Source organism: Xenopus laevis, chromosome 7S (genome assembly GCF_017654675.1).
Source record: "Xenopus laevis strain J_2021 chromosome 7S, Xenopus_laevis_v10.1, whole genome shotgun sequence".
In the NCBI taxonomy this organism is placed as follows: domain Eukaryota; kingdom Metazoa; phylum Chordata; class Amphibia; order Anura; family Pipidae; genus Xenopus; species Xenopus laevis.
In genome coordinates this window covers 17,577,788-17,600,206 of record NC_054384.1, presented here as the reverse complement: position 1 = coordinate 17,600,206, position 22,419 = coordinate 17,577,788, and the positions used below count along the sequence as shown (strand labels likewise).

The 22,419-nt window shown below is 38.1% G+C and overlaps 1 protein-coding gene across 2 annotated transcripts in view; it reads right to left on the bottom strand.

The window, feature by feature from the left end:
• The window catches only part of col17a1.S (collagen, type XVII, alpha 1 S homeolog), a 44,940-nt gene that overhangs the window by 1,873 nt on the left and 20,648 nt on the right, over positions 1-22,419 (bottom strand). For both annotated transcript variants that reach the window (XM_041570928.1, XM_018227419.2), the window contains exons 17-47: positions 21,924-22,106; positions 20,426-20,665; positions 19,338-19,376; positions 19,132-19,158; positions 18,179-18,205; positions 17,718-17,780; positions 16,921-17,025; positions 15,659-15,694; positions 14,949-15,002; positions 14,797-14,832; positions 14,642-14,677; positions 13,842-13,904; positions 12,940-12,966; positions 10,129-10,164; positions 9,971-10,021; positions 9,780-9,851; positions 8,952-9,014; positions 8,525-8,587; positions 7,121-7,180; positions 6,616-6,642; positions 6,442-6,513; positions 5,769-5,816; positions 5,540-5,665; positions 4,573-4,689; positions 3,592-3,678; positions 3,094-3,183; positions 2,606-2,770; positions 2,124-2,276; positions 1,699-1,947; positions 663-806; positions 467-538 (exon numbers count right to left, since the gene is read on the bottom strand). In XM_041570928.1, the coding sequence (XP_041426862.1) occupies positions 467-538; positions 663-806; positions 1,699-1,947; positions 2,124-2,276; positions 2,606-2,770; positions 3,094-3,183; positions 3,592-3,678; positions 4,573-4,689; positions 5,540-5,665; positions 5,769-5,816; positions 6,442-6,513; positions 6,616-6,642; positions 7,121-7,180; positions 8,525-8,587; positions 8,952-9,014; positions 9,780-9,851; positions 9,971-10,021; positions 10,129-10,164; positions 12,940-12,966; positions 13,842-13,904; positions 14,642-14,677; positions 14,797-14,832; positions 14,949-15,002; positions 15,659-15,694; positions 16,921-17,025; positions 17,718-17,780; positions 18,179-18,205; positions 19,132-19,158; positions 19,338-19,376; positions 20,426-20,665; positions 21,924-22,106 (2,631 nt within the window). The remainder of the gene's footprint in view (positions 1-466; positions 539-662; positions 807-1,698; positions 1,948-2,123; positions 2,277-2,605; positions 2,771-3,093; positions 3,184-3,591; positions 3,679-4,572; positions 4,690-5,539; positions 5,666-5,768; positions 5,817-6,441; positions 6,514-6,615; positions 6,643-7,120; positions 7,181-8,524; positions 8,588-8,951; positions 9,015-9,779; positions 9,852-9,970; positions 10,022-10,128; positions 10,165-12,939; positions 12,967-13,841; positions 13,905-14,641; positions 14,678-14,796; positions 14,833-14,948; positions 15,003-15,658; positions 15,695-16,920; positions 17,026-17,717; positions 17,781-18,178; positions 18,206-19,131; positions 19,159-19,337; positions 19,377-20,425; positions 20,666-21,923; positions 22,107-22,419) is intronic.

The window sequence follows — 22,419 nt, the reverse complement described above, 5'->3', positions numbered from 1 at the left end:
AGGGATTTGTTTGTACAGAGGGCTTCTAAATGTGCTGTTAAGTTAGGAAGTAGAATGTGACTTTCCTTCCATTTAGATGTCCCTGTTTAGTGCAAGCAATAACAAAAAAAACTTAAGCCCTATTCATTGAATCCAGACATGACAGTGGTCAAACCTTCCTCCCATCCTCCCCTAAGATGTGTTCCTTTAGTCCCTCAATCAAACATAGCAGTGCAATTTAGTCATCGTTGTGTTTCCCTGACTTTTACGGTAGCCAACCAATAGGACTGCAGCTGAACTTCTTAAATATCCAGAGAACCGTCCCATTAAAATTACTGCATTCAGATCAGCCTTAAGTAATCCAAGATTTGTTTGCAGAAGTCAAATGTACGATACAAATGTAGGACATTTTAAAATACTGTAAAAAATATATTCCCTATAATTACTGTGATTATTTATACATAATGGGTTGACAACTGTTGCTTACCTTTGGCTCCTGGAAATCCTCTTTCACCTTTCTGTCCTGGAAAACCAGGTGGTCCCTGAATTGTACCATGAGCTAGAAAAGAACACATTGGCTATCAGCAAACAGACCTTTTTCCTTAAAGCATATTTGGTATCAAACACAGGTCTATGAATAAGAAAATATATATATATATATATGTTTGTGGGAGGCTGGTTACCTCTGAAAAGTTCCATGAGATCTGTAGTTATATTTGCATGGGTTGCATACACTTGGCAGATTCCAGGAGGTCCTGGAGGTCCTTGAGGGCCTTGCATATTTCCTCTGCCCAAATTGTATGTCACCTCTGCCAGAAGCCCTTGACCTAAACGTGACAGATTGTGGATTAAGAAATGGAATTAAGAAATAATGACACCGTTATAGAGAATTAAATTGATTACTCTTATCTCTTGGCTCTTCATATGTTCTCGGTAAGTAAGTTCCACTTACTTGCCTGAGATCACTCTATATAAATCATTAATTGATACAACTACATGCTCAGCATTGAGTACCCTCTACATTTCTACTCTTCATGGAAAGTACATTACTTGTATTTACCCATAATCTCTCTTCTCCCTAAAATGGCATATTCTGTGCTATTGTACATAATAAAATATAGATAACTCCCATTTCCTTCATTTAGGTTGCAGCCCCTCTAACCCATCACATATTGTATTTAATCCCAGGGAAGACAAATTATCATCTTTTGACAGTACAATGTAGTACAAACCAAAAACTGTAGCCTTTAAAAGCCTTTACTAGTATCTTAGCATAACTGGCAAGTATTTTTGTTCTTATTGTAATTAAAACACTGTAGCAAATTAAGGATATAGCTAAATTTTTTATGACAACTGAACTTGTTATATTGACTTCAATTGTTTACACCAGGTGTAAAGCATTGCCTGAATTTTTGCTTGGCATCAAATAATGCCTTTCTAAATTAGTGGTTAGTAAAGGATTACTTCCCAAATGTGATTCAAGGTTCAAACATAAGTTTAAGGACAACAACTGAGCTTTGCCAATAATTGTACCCTAGATTTAAACCACCACCTCCCAAAAGTCTTCTGATAAAAGTAATTCATTTTTTAGTGGTTCTGATAATTTAAATTACCCTATGTCTTTGCTTCCTAACATTGGAACATTACAACTATAGAGCCATGTCCAGGTTACAATCAGTCATTTTGAAACAGGTAAATGATGTCTATCCCAAAGCTTACTCTGGATTTTTTCTGTCACACGAGATGCGACTTCATCATAATCCAGCAGGGATGATGAATCTGAGGATGAGGAGCTTCCAGATGACTGGGATGAGGATGAAGAAGAAGAGAGTGAATAACCAGATGAAAGTGAAGATCCAGATGATGCGGAAATGATGCCACTATCTCCCTTTGGTCCACGCAATCCTTGAAGTCCAGGAGGGCCTGGAGGACCTGGTGGTCCACTGATATATCTACGTATATTGTCACCTAGAGAAAAGGTCATAAAGCTCAAGTCAACAATGGGTTTTTGTACAGATTTTCTTCAGTTGTGATTTTCCTAATATAACCTCGGTTGAGGTAATACAACATTTCATAGTGTCAAAAATGGACAAAAAAATTAAAACTATCTACTTTATATTTAGGAGATTCTAAAGTGCATTTACTTGTCAGGTATTCAATAAGCTCAGTTCGTAAGCGATCACCGCTGTAGGCATTCTCAGCATAAGAGACAAAGCTGCCCCCAGCAGCAGCAGCTGCTGCCCCCGGTGGTCCTGGAGGACCTGGTGGTCCTGGAGGTCCTGCAATGTATCCAACACCTGGAAAAAAAAGTTTGCATTAAGATATTTTATAAATTAGGAAGGTTTGCACTACATAGATCGTTCTAGGTGTATTTTAAACATAACCTTTTCTTGCTGTTGAATTTTGGATTTTGATGTTGAGCAATCCTATTATATATCTAGTAGGACTGACCACTCTGCTGCCTTTGAGCTGTTGCTGAACTACAACTTCATCTGCTGTCTCCATCTTCCCACCTTATGCTATTCTACCTGCTCTAATACACTTGTCTTTCCTTCCTGCAACTTATAGCTTTTATTTTACAATGTTTTCCAAATATGTATCCTCCACTGCTGGAAAATGTACTTACTTTGAAGATATGATGCGATTTCCTCCGTCCCAAAACTAGTTCTGCTTGTTTCAAGATTTCCTGGTGGTCCCATAGGCCCAGGAGGACCTGGTCGACCAGCAAGACCTGGATGTCCTGGTTGGCCTGGTGGTCCAGGTTGACCAACAATTCCACTGAACTCAGAAGCTATAGATTTAAAAACAGATGGATATGAAAATAAAGAATACCAATATAGTATATACTCCAGACAGATGCAATTTAATTCACACGACATACACGACTATATGCATTTAGGATTTAAGTCTCTCTAGGAGCCTCCCAAATAATTATTTATTGCCACTGCACAGAATCCTAGCAGAGACAGCCATTGTGCTAAGTAATTAGAAGTGATATTGGTACATTTTAATAGTCATTATTGATAGCTACAGATAAATAAAATGTATTCTAAACGTGTCCCAGATATGGTTCCAGGATATATTTTAAAAAAACATCAAGAAGAGAATCCTTACTTTGAAGCAAAGCTGTTATATCTCCATAACCAGTTCCGGGCAATCCTGGTGGGCCTGGAGGTCCTGGAAGACCAATCTTTAATCCAGCGTCTAGAAAATCAGAGCATCAGTATTAAATTATCTGAAGGGTTTACGGTTGTGAAGGAATATTATTTAATCACCAAGGGAAATAAAGACCTCCAAGCAAAGACTATACGAAGAATATTGCATTGGGCACTACCAATTACAGTATGAAGCAAATCATGGCAAAACAGCCAATAAGATCTGATTGTGTGTCTTAAAAGACTCTTTTGTTTTCGAATAGGTAGTATTCTACATTACACCCAATCCTAATATAATTCTGTATTTATCCTACATTATTGTTTTAACAGTTTAATACCCATGACTGTATCCATAGAGTTTGAGGCATTTATAGTTATTTAAACGTGTACATGACATGAAAAGGTATAATGATCAATAGTTATTCAAAGTTCTTTTAACAACAATGGTTTAACTTACTCATTATCATTGAGAGAATCTCATCAGAGGTGATACTTGGACCATTAAATACTTGTCCATCCTCACCCCACTCTGTAAGGCCAGATCCTTAAAAAAAAAACAGTTTTATTACTCACATTGCAGCAGTAAAGGCATTGCAAATACTACATCATGGCTACATTTCTCCTATAATATAATATTAGTAAATTATAGCTGTTGTATAAGCTTAAAACTGAAGACACATTGATAAATATAGAAATATTCTGCAGTATAGAGGAGAGCACTCAAATAGCAGTTACTGCTAGAAAAGTATTTTATTGACTACAAATCACACAACATGTTTTGGGCTTAGCCCTTTGAAAGGGCTAAGCCCGAAACATGTTGTGTGATTTGTAGTCAAAAAAATACTTTTCTAGCAGTAACTGCTATTTGAGTGCTCTCCTCTATACTGCAGAATTTTGAGTCTACATAGGATTGCGGTAATCCTTTGCTGAGGATCGAAGCATTGAGGAATTAACCCCTGCACGGGTGAGCGTAAGAACAAATTGTGTTTTTTGTATATAAAACATAGAAATAGGTTCATTTTGCAACAGTTGTTTCTGTGGTTGGAGTATTGTGATAAATATACCTCCACCCATTCCAGTTTTCCCCTGATAGATCCGCTTTGATACTAGGGATTATTAACAAATACCCTCTCTACTGTAACCAGAAGCCGGGCCTAGATTTAGCTCAAGGATACAGCTTTGAAAGCAAATGTAATTGCTTAGTTAAGTAGTCTTTATTAATGGATCGTAATCACAATTCACATGAAATGCCCCACTGAAGCAATTTCATTTGTTTTCATGTGTAGCTGGATCTTTCAGTCCAGCTCATTCAGTTGAAAGTTGGAAAGAGGCTATCTGTTAATTAAAAATAAAACGATGAAGGCCAATGGAAAAGTCAATAATAGTCAGAACCATGCCCCACGTAAGCTTCAAGATTTATATATAACTCAGTTCTAACCTCGCATGTAGCTCGTGACACGGCTTGCCAATTCAGCATAGTCAACATTTTGTCCGCTGTCTCCCTTTGGCCCTGGAGGTCCTTGAGGTCCAATCATGTAGTTTCTGACATTTTCAGCTGTGAAGAAAGAATATTCATTCAATGCCAAACAGTGTCTTGAAACTATAATAAAGCAAGGGATTTCAAGCGCTCCACAAAATAAGCTAGTCATTTACTGGATTGCCTCTCAGAAGCAAAATGAAAGGAAGCTCATTGAAGGGAGAAGGAAAGTCTTTGTGCACTTGGGGGTTCCAAATGTTAGGCACCCCCTAGTGATTGTATGCATGCGTTTGCCCCAGAAAATTTGAAGAAAGAATAAGCCGGAAGAGGATCACTCTGTGGTGTTTGATGGAATAACCCCGGTTTGAGCAGTTTTCTGCTGATAGGAGCACTGGCCCAGGGTCAGGTAAATTAATACAATCACTTGGGGGTGCCTAACATTTGGCTTTCCCAAGTGCAAGATGCCTTTCTTTCTCCTTGAAGAGCTGATTTATGAATGCAAGTGCAATGTACAAAGTCTAATGCAGGCACAATTCAGTGGGGCTCATTTCTAAACTTCGCACAAAACAGATTTGTCCACACAATGAATATCTTCGTTGCAGTTCTATATGTAGGAGGGTGTGAATTGTGCCAAATCAGGTGTGGTGATGCTTTCGGTCCTGGAATCGTTGTTAGCATGTGATTCAGCAGGTACAAGTCAGTTGTGTCTGTATGCTCATCCTGCAAAAGGAGGCCTGAAAGTAAGATTTGCTCAAGGTAGGGAGTCAAGGGAGCTCTGTAATTAAATACCTTGAGAGAGTCTTACTTATAGACTTCCTTTGGCATGATGTATATCTTACTTTAAAACATTGCTGCAATCATATGTGAGCAGGTTAGATTTTTCTTCAAGTCAGTGCTGAAGTATGTTTTCTTCAGTACGTTTCCTTACTTTGGAGATACTGAGCGATATATTGCTGGACTTCTTCAGCAATTCGGCCAGCGTTACCAGGAGTGCCTGGTGGACCAGGGGGACCAGGAGCACCAGGAGGGCCAGGTCTTCCACTGCCAGAAGGTCCTAAAGAATATCAATAATACATGAAATGTGACATTGGATCTCTGTTCTGTCAACAAACCAAATTTAATTGTAGATATGAAATGCATGAGTGATTTGTCCTCACCTCGTGAGCTTCCTGCGATGCCAGGAGCACCTGGGATACCAGCTTCACCTGTAAAATATATGAATATCTAAGACATGGACAAAAATTGAGTAGCACAGTAGCGCACAACATTCTCCTTATGATGGGTCAGTTATCTTGAAGACCTGTGTTGTACTAAAAAACAAATGTTATCTAAAAATGACATGGAGGCTACAGGGTCTCCTTAAGCTTGCCACTTGCTGATGTATGTCCAAAATCTCCATAATTTCATTGTGTCATTTATACACACATATGTATATAGAGAGAGAGAGAGAGAGAGAGAGAGACAGAGAGAGTGTGTCTTGATCTGGATATGAAACTACTGCATACAAAGCTGAAGGCATAAATCTACTAGGGAGATAACTTAATCACTGTAGTGTATAGTGTGCGTCAACCTAATCTATTAGTACCATGATTCTTGGGCTACCCATTTTTGGGTCTCAAAGCAAAGGATAAGATGAACCATTTTATAGGGGGCAGTTAGAGAGATATTTCAGGTTCATCCATTAGGTGACCAGTGAATGCCTGGTTACTATAGGTGTGTAGCAAACTTTGCACCTTGTATTGCATTACCCCTTAGGTGTCAAAATTTCATGGAGGCAATTTTTTTCTTGAACAAACCATAACTGTATAGTTTATTTTGTGCAACTCGTACCTCTTTCTCCTCGTGGCCCTGATTGTCCAGGAAATCCTGTTACCCCTGGACTTCCTGGAGGCCCAACAGCACCTAAAAAACATTACAATATTGGATCAGAAATAACATAAAACTTAACTGAGAGTAAATGTGAACTCAATAAGTAATGAAAGTAATGAAAATTTTATCACTAACCATCACGGCCTGGAGTTCCTGGCTGACCTGGATCACCGGAAAGACAAATGAAAAAAGACAATATTCAGAGCAGTGGTATTATAGTAAAATAGTAAAATATGTCCTACAACAAATACAGAGCAGGGAATATATGGCCATTAGTGGCCTGATGTATACTTTATTGTGTATTTGTTTCAGGGCCTTGGGGTTGCTTTTCTATGGATTATTCCATTAGGAACTGTCAGCGTCAATGATATCAAACAAATCCCCTTAGATTGGAACGTCGTGCCTACTGCTAGCCTTTCATTGGCACATTTAAAAAGGGCAATGAAAGCTTATAGAGGTAGCCAAGTGAATAAGAATGTATTTAACATGGTTATACTGGTAGATCTGCTGATATTACAATCTACATCAGACAATAAATGACTAGCTAGCTATGGTTTTGCCCCAAAGTGAGTACATCTGTTTTGTCCTTGGGAATCACTGACTGTACAGTAAGATTTTATATAGCAGTAATTGTCTTTACCTGGCTCTCCTTTAGATCCTGGCATTCCAGGAGAACCGGGTGGACCAGCGATAAAGGTTTCTGTAAATAGAAATTCCAATATAATATGAATACATGGAGCTTCTAGGTGTGCACATGTGAAACACGTATCCTCTGCGACTGAACCCATCATTTTTGTTGCCATGGACTAGGCTGTTACTAGAGAAGATCAAAAAGCTATATACAACGTAGGGCATCTGTTGCTTTTTCCAACCTGTAGTAGTTTACTAGTAGTACAATTGAGCGGCAATTTCTATAGCCTTATCTAAGGGTAATGGGAAAGGATTATTAAAAAAAAAAAAATCAAGACCAGTCTGAACCTCTTAAAGGAGAAGGAAAGTTATCATGCCAGTTTATTGCCAATAGATTAGCCACAATAGTACAAGCTATAACACTATATTTATTGTGCAGAATGCTTTGCCATACCTGAGTAATCAGCTCTAGAAGCTCTCTCTGTTTGTTTAGGATAGCAGCTGCCATATTAGCTTGGTGTGACATCACTTCCTGCCTGAGTCTTTCCCTGCTCACTTATAGCTCTGTGCTCAGATTACAGCAGAGAAGGGAGGGGAAAGAGGAACAAACTGAGCATGCTCACGCCCAGGGCAAGGAGGTTTAAACTGAAAACAGGAAGTCTGATACAGAAGTCCATGAGTACACAATACCAGGAAAGTAATGTTGTGTTTCTTTTGACAGAGGATTTAGAGCAGCATTACTTTGAGGGTTTACTGGTGTATTTATATAGACCTTTCTGATAAAGCTTACTTAGTTTTAACCTTTCCTTCTCCTTTAAGATCCCAAAATATTCCTATCAAGTTCTAGTACCAAAGAACAAACTGGAGGTTAATTTATCAACACTGGGCACATTTCACATGGGCAGTTACCCATAGCAACCAATCAGCAAAAAGCTTTTTAAAGCCAGCTTCAAGTAGAACAATGAATGAAGCATTTCATTGGCTGATGCATCTTAAGTACAATTATCTGTGTAGCTAAATAAACAGTGGCAACATAGTGAATATCTATACTTCCAATGATCAGTAGTGATATTCCTATAGATTAGTAGGAAAGTAGAAAGAGGGGAAGACTGAAATTGCAACATAGTGGACATGCATGATAGAGGGTGCTTATTGTTGTAGAAAAGTATATATAGTCTGAAAGCTTCCTATATAGTAGATTACTCACTGCTCTCAGAGACACCATAAGAAAGAACCGGCAGAGCTGAATTGGGATCCTTTCCATCTGCGTTAACCAGTTGTTAATATGATATAGCTCTCTCTCTCACTCATTGTTATCATGAATGTATTATTATTCAAAAATATTTTAAACTAGCAGATACCTTGTTTTACCTGCAACTAAAAAGGCTGTGGCATACATGTAACCTATAATTACCTGATGATGGAACAAATGATCCAGGAGTTCCTGGAGGACCTGGGGGGCCTTCTTTTCCATCTCCTAATAAATACAAAACAAAATGCATGGAAAACTCAAAGCATCGGTTGCAGAACTAGACCCTGCAGACCATTACCTATGTGCATCTGAGACAATATATCTGAAATGGTGAAGAACAAAGTCTTCATGCATTCCCTAAATATACTCTGAAAACATCTAGGCACATTTACAGTATACATCAACCGGAAAATATTTTGAGCATTCTTCTCGTTCTCATGGACATTATAGGTCAGTTGTTCATCATCATTAGCACTTTCTATTTGTTTCCAATTTCTTGAATCCTTCACCTGCACATCTCATCTACAATATTGATTATAGATTCAATTAAATTTAACCTGAGTTCAGTAACTTGAAGTCAAGAACTTACCTGGCAAGCCTGGAAGGCCGGAAGGTCCTGGGGGACCCCGCACGCCTGCTTGTCCTGGTGGCCCTTGAATTGAAATAACAGCAAAATATACAATGGATATTCAAAGATAATGTTCAGCTATTCAAGTGGAAACATATGAGTCCTGATTTAGTTGTGTGCAGTGCGTTGGGTATTTCCCAGCTAAACCTCCAGCTTCTCTGACAGTGGGTATTATTTTTGGCACTGCTCAAGTTATTTATGGAATCACGTACATGCAACTTTATGGGTATAAGGGTGTAAGACAGCGTTATCCGACCCATAATATTTCAGCAGTTGTTGGTGTTTCCAAAGCACTGTAGGTCAAATAAAGCTAGGAGCCTTTATGTCTGATATAAGAGGTCATCTGACGCCATTGGCCAACAGGTATCTTTTCTTTAAATATAGACTCTTTCTACTCAATCTTCTGTTTACTGTGTCAAAACTACTAGTACTGGTTTACTTTCATGTATAGCCTGATAGGTCCATAGTCCCCTGGTGGCAATACCAAAATTCTCTAATACACTGGGCTCATGGGAAAGGCTGCTCATAAAAATATAATAACTTCAAATCACTTCAAAATGAACTTTGAGTACCATGTACTATGCTTTTTTGTATTATTTGCCATCTATCTTGTTGTCAAGATCACAAAATACTAGAAGATTATTTATATGCCTCTTTATCTTTATATACATCAGTATAATGTACTTAATTTATTTTAAACAATTAGTATCAATATCCCTACCATGAGAAATAGCTTCCTGGTCTAGTACTAGTTATATAGTTGGTCAATTACCAGATGTTCGCACTTACCTGCCACACCAGGTGTGCCGGGGGGACCAGGTGGTCCTGGGGGTCCTGGAAGTGTTTGTTGTGGACCTGAGTCTGTATGGGAGGGGTGGAAAGCTTGTTTAGAAAAATAATTCTGGTTTTTAGCATTCTGTGTTCTGTATTCTCTTTACAATAGTGTGAGTTGTTCTTTACTCTTTTGTATATATACTCACTTTGTTGTCTGGAGTACTCAAAGCCTGTATCTGCCCGAGTTATCTTTGCACCTAGTAATCATTTGAGATTAAATGATGAGCAATAAATCAGTAAACTACAGAAATAAAAGGATAATAAGTGCCAGATCAAACATTTTGTTGACATAAATGTCTCTTACCTGCCTGTCCTAGAAGACCTTCATGCCCAATTCGATCTGGTTAATAAAAGTTACAGGTTTAAGGCAAAGGGTCTACATTAGAAGTACTCTAATACTGATTAAGCTCCTTTCTTGAGATATGTTCAAAACCATATTATTTTATTCATCAAGTAATATTCTATAACATAGCACATACCCCCAGAATTATGTTGACTTTTCATTTACTTAATAAGATGCCGGTGTTTCAGATTCTGAGTTTTTAGACCATCAGATTTTAATAAATCTCGAAAAATCTGTATTTTTTCCTCTGAAAACTACGAATTATTCCAGGTTCGGATATTCGGACCTTGATAAATAAAACCCGAAGGGGCCGATTCACTAACTTCGAGTTAAGGATTCGAATGTAAAAAACTTCGAATTTCGAAGGTTTTTTTGGGCTACTTCGACCATCGAATGGGCTAAATCGACCTTCGACTTCGAATCGAAGGATTCGTAGTAAAAATCGTTCGACTATTCGACCATTCGATAGTCGAAGTACTGTCTCTTTAAAAAAAACTTCGACCCCCTAGTTCGCCATCTAAAAGCTACCGAAGTCAATGTTAGCCTATGGGGAAGGTCCCCATAGGCTTGGCTAACTTTTTTTGATCGAAGGATATTCCTTCGATCGTTGAATTAAAATCCTTCGAATCGTTCGTTTCGAAGGATTTTATCGTTCGATCGAAGGAATTTATCGTTCGATCGAAGGAACTATCTGCGCTAAATCCTTCGACTTCGATATTCGAAGTCGAAGGATTTTAATTCCTAGTCGAATATCGAGGGTTAATTAACCCTCGATATTCGACCCTTAGTGAATCGGCCCCTAAGTGTTATCTCTTTATGCCATATTTTTTTAGTGCGGAAATAAATATTTGAATGCTTTATACCCTGCAGTTAACCTTATAATGCAAAGATGACTGGCTGGGTGAAATATCATAGACAGGATCAACTGCAAGGTAAGATTGTAGAGTCACAATTCAGACAATGTAGATACCGTTCTACTAAAACTTTATTCTTAAGAGGAAGAACACAAGGTAATCTATATAGAATCTAGTTTTACTCATGGGTACGTCAAGGAAAGGTGTAGTATTTTTGGACTACTTTTTGGATTACTAAATCAAACGTAAATGAATAAAAAATTCTACCAGCAGATCTGTCCTCAAAAGGGAATTCATTTTCATGCTAACATGGTAGGACGGGGGTCTATATATCAATCCAAATATATATTGTTTTGATAAGACAGGTATAGGACCTGTTATCCATAATGCTTGGGACCAGGGGTTTTCCGGATAAGGGATCTTTCCATAATTTGGATCTCAAGTCTACTAAGGAATGACACCCAATAGGATTGTTCTGTGTTCAATCAAGGACAAGCTACTGTTTTATTACTAAAAAGAAAAAGGAAATAATTTTTTACCATTTGAATTACACCTTAAGACTACTAGAAAATCATGTAAACATTCAAGGGCCCATTTACTTAGCTCGAGTGAAGGAATAGAGGAAAAATAGTTCGAATTTCGAATGGTCAAATATGGCTACTTTGACCATCGAATGGGCTACTTCGACCTTCGAATACGACCTTCGACTTCGAACGTTTCGAACAAAAAACCGACCATTCGATAGTTGAAGTACGGGGATGGTCCACATAGGCTTCCTAACAATTTTCTGATCGAAGGAATATCCTTCGATCGATGGATTAAAAGAAGGATTTAATCGTTTATTAATCGTTTGATCGTAGGAATAGCGCTAAATTCGATATTCGAAGTCGAAGGATTTTACTTCAACGGTCGAATATCGAGGGTTAATTAACCATCAATATTCGACCCTAGGTAAATGTGCCCCTAAATAAACCCAATAGGCTGGTTTTGCCTCCACTAAGGATTAATTATATCTTAGTTGGGATCAAGTACAAGCTACTGTTTTATTATTATAGAGAAAAAGGAAATCATTTTTAAAATTTTTAATTATTTGATTAAAAAGGAGTCTATGGCCTTTCCGTAATTATATATATATATATATATATATATATATATATATATATATATATATATATATATATATATATATATTTCTTATATATACCAGAAGTGAACCAAAAGTTTACATTTTTAATTTCTTTTTTTTCTAATTTTTTTTTTTTTTATTTAGCAAATTTTTACAAGACAGAACAAATGACATAAATAGTAACAGAAATATAAATAGAAACATGATAAAAAGTAGATAGATATATCACAAACTAGATTAAAAATATTAAATTTAAAGATAGCGTAAACTTCCAATGTTCCCACACTAGACCCGCGAAACATTTCTTTAGCAGTCTGGCTACAAACATCAGTTGCTCTTTCATTATTCCATCTGAATATTTTTCCTAACCCAATACCCCAATTAAATCAAGATTATCTCAAAAAGATCCACTCTTTGCTTTTCTATTGGCATAGCCTCCCCTTTTATGCTTATTTATTTAGAAACCTAATCCATGGTTCCCAAATTTCCCAGTATTTATTACTCTTATTGTGAATGATATGTGTTATTTCTTCCATCTTCCTAGTGTCTTCATACATTTTTAATTTCACTGAATTTGTCTTTTGACAAACTGAGCATGCTCAAGCCCTAGCCCCGGATGTTTAAGCTGAAAACAGGAAGTCTGATACAGAAGGAAAGAAATGCTGTGTTTCTTTTAACAGAGGACTCAGAGCAGCATTACTTTGGGGGTTCACTGGTGTATTTATATAGAGCTTTCTGATAAAGCTTACTTAATTTTAGCCTTTCCTTCTCCTTTCAGAACAAATATATTACCTTGTAGGCCTTGTGCTCCAGGAGGTCCTAGAAAAGATGATTAAATGATTAGTAAATGTTAATGAATAGAGAAATGTCAAACAGGTAAGTACAGTCAGTGTAACCAATGCGGCTTATACCGCCAACTCTTGTAAGGAGGAAAGCTCAGTGAAAGGCTAAAATAACAAGGAAGAGGCAATTTAAGAAGAATCAAATAAATCAACACACAGCAAAATTTTAAAGCTATACAATTCTTATTTGGTCTTGATTTTCCTTCACTCTTCTTTGTGGTCACTTGGATCCCTGGCCCCAGCAAGCATGGACAATTTTAAATATCTGATTAAAATATATTCATCATATTCTCAGAATTGTATTAGATTTCATGGTGTGCACCTGGCGTAAACGAATAGTATGGATGAACAGGGAGCGGGAAAGTTAGTGCATCTTATCAGAATATAAGGTGTAAACTACAGACAAAATGGATTTTCCTTATATTGAATACAATTAAAATCAAGCTGTTTAGGATCTTGAGTCTGTGACTCTTCAGTTCAGATCATCTCTATACTGATTTCTATAAACCTGTACCTAGCAGCTTGAAGTAGACACATTAGGTTTAGGGCTTAGAGTCTAGAGGGCCACCGGAAAGCCATTGTTAGATAAAACTACCAGGGTGGGTTATGTTAGAGACTGCCACCGGTCTATCTAAATATCACCTGTCGATCCGCTATCAATACAACCCTCAACTGCTTTATTTGTTACCCTGCTCACTTCCATAAAACTGGATGTCACTGATAACCAGACACAACAAAATCCCAGTACAGTTGTCATCCATGTGAAGGTTAAAGTGACAAATGAGATTGAGAAGCCTACTTTGAGACCCCTAAAATATAACTTGTCAAACCATATAGAATAGAACCTCTCACCTGCTGATCCTTTAGGACCAGGTTCTCCAGAAAGACCTTGTAACCCTCTTTGTCCAGGTTCCCCTGTAAATCGATAAATCAGTATTTTGAATATAAAGACATTTTTTTAAAAATACATCTTAGTCTATAAGTCAAAGAACCTGACAAAACCGTCATTAATTACAAGAAATGACAACAAATTTCATGGATGGACATCTAAAGACTTCTCCCTAGGAAGAAGTCTTTAGATGCTATAGAAACTGGCCAGCACTACACCATGCCGTTTGTTTGGTCAAATCATAAGAGTTATTTTTACATTCTTGGTATAAAGAACATAATAACATAAAGGTATTAAAATATCTTGAGTTTGTACATTGACATGGGGGTACAGTTAATTGTTAGTCACATGAAAATGAAGGCTGGATATGTTCTTAAATCTGTTCCTTAGTGATAGTAAATCTTATTATTTGGGATTCAGCTGAATCCCCGAATACTTGGTGAAAGATTTGTCTGAATACCGAACCGAATCCGGATCCTAATTTGCATATGAAAATAAGGGTCAGGAAAGGAAAAATTGGAAAAAATTATTCTTTTGTGACAAAAAGTCACGTGATTTACCTACCGCCCCTAATTTATATATGCAAATTCGGATTCAGCCAGGCGCAAGGATTTGGCCGAATCCGAATCCTGCTGAAAAAGGCCGAATCCCGAACCGAATCTTGGATTCGGTGTATACCTACTTATTATGCTATAATTGTGTTGAGATGACAAACTTTTTTGATACCAGTGTATTTGAATGAATATAAGAAATTAGCACTAACCTGTAAGGCCTCGGGATCCTTTTTCACCTTGGTCACCTTAAAGCAACACAATTTTATTCAGTATAAAATAAAATGAAATACTACATACTATAAACATACTAGTGTCAAATAAATGTATTTAGAAATGATGATCTCATGCCAAACAGAGACTATACCTTTAACTCCAGGAGGACCAATTGCTCCTTTGTCACCTTAATAAAATACATAAAAAAAATAAATACAATACTTATACCGTTTTTTTTGTAATGTTGTACAGTTGTACCACATTCTACAGTTCAAGTTCATTTTAAAACTGGGCATTAAGTACCTTTAGGTCCTGGCAACCCTGTATCTCCTCGGAAACCTGGGATTCCGGGTGTACCTATGTGAAAAAATAATTATGTATATTAACAGTATAAATAGAACCAATTCTTGTCCATCTTACATTCTATTGCCAACCAAGGGTAGAAGCCAAGAATTCTGTAAACCAGGAGGGGAAATAATAGGAACCATGGATCCATAGCTTCTGGAATAATACTGCCCCTACTGTGCTTAAGTTAAATTTAGAATGAATGATGAAATCCTCAAAATAAACTGAGAAATGTCCGGGAACTATTAATTACATTGTCTAAGTTTTACATATTTTAATCCCATGGGGACATCAGAGCAGCTTCTAACAAGCTATGCCTTATATAACCTTGATAAGATTATGACGTTAATAAGAAAGCACCTAAATCTCTTCTGGATCTTCCAACTGCCAATTCTTTTAGCAAACCTCACATTCTTTTTACACTCAGCAGTGCCAGCAATTGGAGCAGTGTCTGTCATGACCGGCCAATACATGGCTGTTCTCAGTGGTCAAAAGTTTACTAGAAATGTTTTTATCCCCAAACCCCTTACAGTATGAAGGGTGCACTGGCTTAAAGAGTGACATAGTTGGGGATTGGGTGTTAAGCTTCAGGAGGAACTGAGTCCAAATAGTCTTAGTTAGGCCACTAAGCCAAACAAATGTAAGAAAGCAAAAAACTCAATACAAACCTGCAACTCCTGGGGAACCCTGAAGACCCATTGCACCTGAAGGTAGAAAAGAAACACATCATTAATTATTCAAGTACAGATATGGGACCTGTTATCCAGAATGCTCGGGACCTGGGGTTTTCCGGATAATGGATCTTTCCGTAATTTGGGTCTTCATGCCTTAAGTCTACTAGAAATTCATTTAAACATTAAAGGGATACTGTGAAATCTGACATGGGGCTAGACATATTGTCAATTTCCCAGCTGCCCCAAGTCATGTGACTTGTGCTCTGATAAACTTCAATCACTCTTTACTGCTGTACTGCAAGTCGGAGTGATATCACCCCTCCTCCCTTTCCCCCCCCCCAGCAGCCAAACAAAAGAACAATGGGAAGGTAACCAGATAACAGTTCCCTAACACAAGATAACAGCTGCCTGGTAGATCTAAGAACAACACTCAATTGTAAAAACCCATGTCCCACTGAGACACATTCAGTTACATTGAGAAGGAAAAACAGCAGCCTGCCAGAAAGCAGTCACATGACCAGGGGCAGCTGGGAAATTGACAACATGTCTAGCCCCATGTCAGATTTCAAAATTGAATATAAAAAGATCTGTTTGCTCTTTTGAGAAATGGATTTCAGTGCAGAATTCTGCTGGAGCAGCAATATTAACTGATTCATTTTTTTCCCATGACAGTATCCCTTTAAATAAACCCAATAGGCTGGTTTTGCTTCCAATAAGGATTAATTATATCTTAGTTGGGATCAAATACAAGCTACTGTTTTATTATTACAAAGAAAAAGGAAATCATTTTTAAAAATGTGGATTATTTGGATAAAATGGAGTCTATGGGAGACAGCCATTCTGTAATTCGGAGCTTTCTGGATATCGGGTTTCCGGATAAGGGATCCTATACCTGTACTTGAAAAATAAGCAATGAGAACACCCTCGTGTCTGTTTTATTCATTGGAATAGGAAACAATTATACAGTTAAATTAATCTGCATATTGTTTAGATGGAAAATGAGTTTCTGTAAAATAGTATTAAGAGAAAAGCTGCCCTTTTTGTTGTAAATATTCTATTTTGAGGTTATTCATCTCATCTGCAATGTTGCCAAAAGCAGTCTATGGGTGCTACAGATTCTGACTGCGATCTAAGCATCTGGGGTACAGCAATTTGTTGGGCTCCTCTGAGAGACTAAGAACATGGATGAACTACTATAATGTAGCTTTCTTCATAAGCAGCAAATGTAGGCCTTATTTATGACCTCAAGACGTTACCTCTATCTCCTTTTTCTCCAGTTCCTGGTGGGCCAGGATCACCACGTGGTCCAGTTAACCCTTCTCTTCCTCTTTGCCCAGGAGGTCCTTCCACACCAGATTCTCCTAAAAAGGAAAAATAGAAATGTATTAATGCTTCAAAGATGCAAGAAGCTGAACGGTTAGTCATAAGTGACAGTTGATGCTAAAATCTTATGTAGTCATAAATAAGGCAAGCACAGTTACAGGTACAATGCACTCTTTTAAAGGAGAACTCCAGTTAACAAACCAACATTTTTTTATTATTATTATTTGATAAAGAGGCCCACATAACACAGACACCTAAAATATACCCGTCACAGTTACCTATTTCTTTAAAAAGTATGAATACATTCAATTTTCTATGCTGAAATTCAGCAGGTTGACAGTTCTTCTTTTTTCTGCATCATTTAAAATCCTGGCAGGGAAGGTGGCACTAAACACAGAAACAGGAACTACATAACCCACAATGCATTGCACTATGATGTTCTGTTCCTTATTGAAATCACGTGTGCAGGGAATTGTGGGGTTTGGAGGATGCAGGCTGAGGACAGATGGCTGTTGATACAAAGTAACAGTAGTCAGCCAGCTCTGCAAAGTAGTCAGACAGATCAGCAGGAGAGCAGGGGGCTAGGCTTAGGGGGCTGTCAGAAACCATTAAAATCAAGAAAAGTCTGCATATTTTTTTAATTGATGTATATTGCAAAGTTGCTTGAAATTATGTTTACTCTTCAAAAAGCTTAAGTTATACTTTAAAGTCTAAAATCACTTATACTAACCAGCATTGCCTTTCTGTCCTTTTGGTCCTTGGATTCCAGGGTGGCCAATGAGACCTGGAGCACCTATTAGAGAGAAGGTAAGACAGCAATGTTAGAATAGAATAAGAATGACTACAGTATCATTTATTTATAATATCCACCCATTGCCTTTATTGCAGGGTAAGTTAGTGCTGTCACTGGTTAATTGGAAGGGGTTTTTATGCAAATATTGGCAGTAACATGGTTCCAGGCAGAACAGTGGGTGGTAGCAACATGGAATGGTGGGTAATGGCCACTGCCTTAAAACAATTTCATTTTTTGATGTTACTGGTCCTTTAATGAGGATCAGTTTATTTATCCATTATATGCTGCACCTCCTATAGGAATGCCAAGATTTAGAGCAGTTATACCTATACATATATTCAAATATTTATGAATAGCCTCAATTTATATAATATGCCTAAGTCAAGAGTCTTGCTTACCTTGGGGTCCAGCATAACCTCGTTCACCTTTAAATGGAAGATAAAAAAAAGAAAACTTTAATAATTTTACACATTATACACTTTTCAATTGCCCTTCATTTTTTTTTTTTTTTTTTATGGTTTTTGAGTTTTTTGCCTTTTTTGTCTGATTGTTTCCAGCTTTCAAATGCGGTTCACTGAACCCATCTAAAATACACAAATTCTCTGTAAGGCTACAAATGTATTGTTATTGCAACTTTTTATTACTGATCCTTCTATTCAGGCCTCTCCTATTCATATTCCAGTCATATTCCAGTCTCTTATTCAAATCAGTTGTATAGTTGCTAGGGTAATTTGGGCACTAGCAACCAGATTGCTGAAATTGCAAACGGAAGAGCTGCTGAATAAAAAGATAAATAACTCAAAAACCACAAATAATAAAAAATAAAAACCAATTGCAAATTGCCTCAGAAACAGTATCTACATTATACTTAAAGTTAATTTAAAGGTGAACAACCCCTTTACGTTTACTAAAACATCATAAACCCACGAGGATGGCGTCCAGTAAGGATTAATTATATCTTAGTTTGTACTAAGTACAAGGTACTGTTTTATTATTACAGATTAAAAGGAAATCTTTTAAAATTTTAAAAATGTGGACATTCTGGATAACGGGTTTCTGGATGATGACTCCCATACCTTTATTTAAAATCCTGGTGCTGCTCCATACATTTTCTATATGTGTATATATCCTGTATATATGATTTGCTTTACTGTCTGCCTTCTTTATTGGTTATCATCCTATAGACAGCACTCGTAGAGGCCTTATAGAGATCACCCATGTTAATTGACTAAAAGTTTGTTCATATAAATGTATTGGTGACCCAACTGAAACAAAATAACGAAAGATTCCCAACACTATGGGAACAAACTGTTCAGAGGCATCACCATACAAAGATACACAATTATCTCACCTCTTTCTCCCTGCGTTCCCATGTCACCTAAACAAAAAAAAATAAATAGAGGAGCATTTTAAAGAGAGAAGTGAGCGCATAACAGGGTTGGGTTTTCAGTTTTATCTCAGGTGGCAAAATGCTTTGGGATAGCTCCAAATAGATTTAACTATAAAGCAAGAATCAAAATACATCATATATATTATGAAATGATTTAACCTTTTTACCTTTTCGGCCAGAATCTCCCTTTTCACCAACGAATATTCCTGAAAAACACAATGTAATATCATTATTAGAATGTCATTATAGTTGAAAGGTGACAACACTCTCAACAGTAAACAAATCAAGGGCCTTGGTCATCCAGGGCAGCTTTACAGTGATTGGTTAGAGTGGTCTGAAATGCAAGCAGCCATTCACTGACTATCTACATGGCAACTTGATGCCCCTATAGACACCCAGTAAAGGTGGTCCTAACTTGCATACAGGGTCAGACTGGGCCGACACAGCCCTGCTCCCTCTGACGGGGCATGAGAGTTCTGGCCATCTCCACTGCCTTGAACGCAGCTGCAAGGAGGAATTACAGGGTGGTGTATGGCCGGTGCTGTTTGGAGAAGCTTCTGGGTTGGGGCACCACCAGGTAGTGACACGGTGGGCCCTGGATACCCAAGTCTGACACTGCTTTGCATGTTAAAGTAAATGACTGTATTTCAACTTATAAATGCTTCTCCCTAGAGCCAGCACTAGAACCCAGATTTGGGTGAATGTCAGACTTCAGGTTTATAAAGGATAGAACACTGTAGAAGAAGTATAAAAGTTCCTAAGATTATGGTTGCCCAAGGTGAACCTTTTAATATATGCAACCTGTCGCAATACAATATTGTTGAAGCTCAAATTCAATAGAATGCTTGGTGGAGGTAGCCCTGATATGTTTCTAACTATGCTCCACTTTAAGAGCAAGTCTTCACTTACAATAAGAGTGGCTATTATTGAGAAGTCTGGATATTAACATCATTCTTTAGCATCACTTGTGTTGTGTTTTATACAGTCTCTTTTACATTATAAAGCCCTTTATACAGGTGACATGACTGTATAGGGTAGAGAGGTTCAACCTGTAATCCTCACGTCGGGGATAAAGTCACCAACATCCAGAGGTCTAAGTTGGGGAAAAAATAGGGATGAACTCTATCTTCATAGTTTAGATCTGAATCCTCCTCAAAAAGATTTGGCCCAGTTCCAAACAGAACTGAATAAAACAACTGATATTTGCCTGGATTTAATGCAACCCTACTTAATATTTAATGTAAAGAGCTCATACCTCTTTCTTGCTGCATTCTCCTTTTCATGTAGTCCCAGAAAGCTTCTTTATTCTGATCAGTAAATCCAGCTCCGAGCCCTACTGTGTTGCTTAATAAATCAATGTCCCCGGAAGAGCCAACGGGCGCACTGCGTACTCCAGTCATTTTACTGGTCTTAAGATAATCAGCTACCACTTTACTGTTGGGCTGATTCTCCTCTAGAGTCTTTACACGGTTAGTCAGATTCTTCACATCTTGCCCTGCAATGCAGCAAAAACCCCATTCAGTCCCAACAGTCCTAATTTGTAGACATATATCTGAAATTTGTTTCAGATGGAACCATATGATGTGACACATACAGTAGATCATCTTGATGGGACACAGCACAATACATCTTAGGATATACATTAACTAAATAAGGTACCATCTAGTGATCCATAACACAACTTTTTGCTCTCCAACCCCTTGGATGTTGCTCCCAGAGGATTTAAAGCAGGTGCTTATTTTTGAATTCATGTTTCAGAGGCAAGTTTTAGTTGCATAAAAACCCGGTGTACTGCCAAACAGAGTCTCCTGAAGGCTGCCTGTCCTCAGATGGCAAATCACAGCATTATATGGCAACCCCAAGTACTTATTTTCATGTGTTGCTCCTCAACTCTTTTTCATTTGAATGTGGCTCATGGGAAATAAAGATTGGGGACCCCTGATCTAGTGTGTGCAGAAGAGCGTTTCTTCATTTACTCATTTAGGAACCCTGTAATGGCAGCCCTTTTAAACCACATTCATTTAATAACAGAAAAGACTCACGTCACAAGCAAACAATATAGTCACAACAGTAATGTTATTGTAAGTTACGGTACCTGGTGTCTAGTGTGTAGCGGTGGGGACGCCCCCAGCTGTCATCATCCTACTTATACTTGGTGCCGCACGTGATGTCATTGTGTGCGGCTCAAAATTCAAATATTTAAAGGGGCCTCGACCTAGTACTCACTGCACAAAGTAGGTCTATTTCCTGATAGTTTCTTAGTTCACTTCTCGTCTGAGTATCTTTTCTTTCAATTCACTGCCTGTACCGACCTTTGCCTGCTTTTGACCATTCTTTCAGATCCTGACTTTGTACTGCGGTACTGATTGGTTTTCACCTCTGACCTCCACTATACTTCTGTCTCCTGATTGGTATTGACCTTGGCCTGTCCCTGCCCTCTGTCCCTCTCCCCTCCCTCCCTTCTGCTACGGCACCTGTGCGGTTGCAGTCGGGTGCGTGCACATGGGGGGGGGGGGCTGCAGTGGCTGGCCAGGTTGCCTAGGGCACCCGGTTGGCTTGGCCCGGCCCTGCTTGTCTGCACAGAACTCCCACCTTGGTTCTTTCACAATAAGACCTGGCAGCATCCGAGTCGCAGAGGGCTCCTTCCAAAGCGAAATGAGGTGGTTATAGGCAGAAGCGTGGGAAGTTCTGAGTTTTGATATTCGTGTGTTGGGTTCAGGGATACAGTGTGCAGAAAAGGGGCTATTACTTACACAGAGATAGGAATCCAAAAAGTAGTCCAAGGAGGAAGAGTAATCCTAGGAGCAAACCGAGAGCCCACATCCACCACTTGCAGCAGGAAGCACATGGTCCACAGACAGCGTCTGTGCCACCACCTCCTTCTCCTCCATCCTGGTAACTGCCACCAGCTTTCAGGCTTTCGACACGCTGTATCTCTGGAATGAAACCAACAGGAGCGTAGTAAACTTCTAAATTCTAATAATGAAGCTTAACATGAAAACTAGGGATAGCAGTACTGCAATAAACGCCACAACTCCACCCCCCCATTGTTATTCATATACATCATATGAATGTGACCTTATCTGGAAAACCCCAGATCCAAAGCATTCTGTATAATAGATCCTATACCTATGTACAGTATACATACAATATAGGGCAATGCACAATGTCTATAGGTTATGGATAATAGCCTCTTTGCATTATTAAGTGATGCCCTATCTTATTTAATTAAGTAATAGTATCTAATTT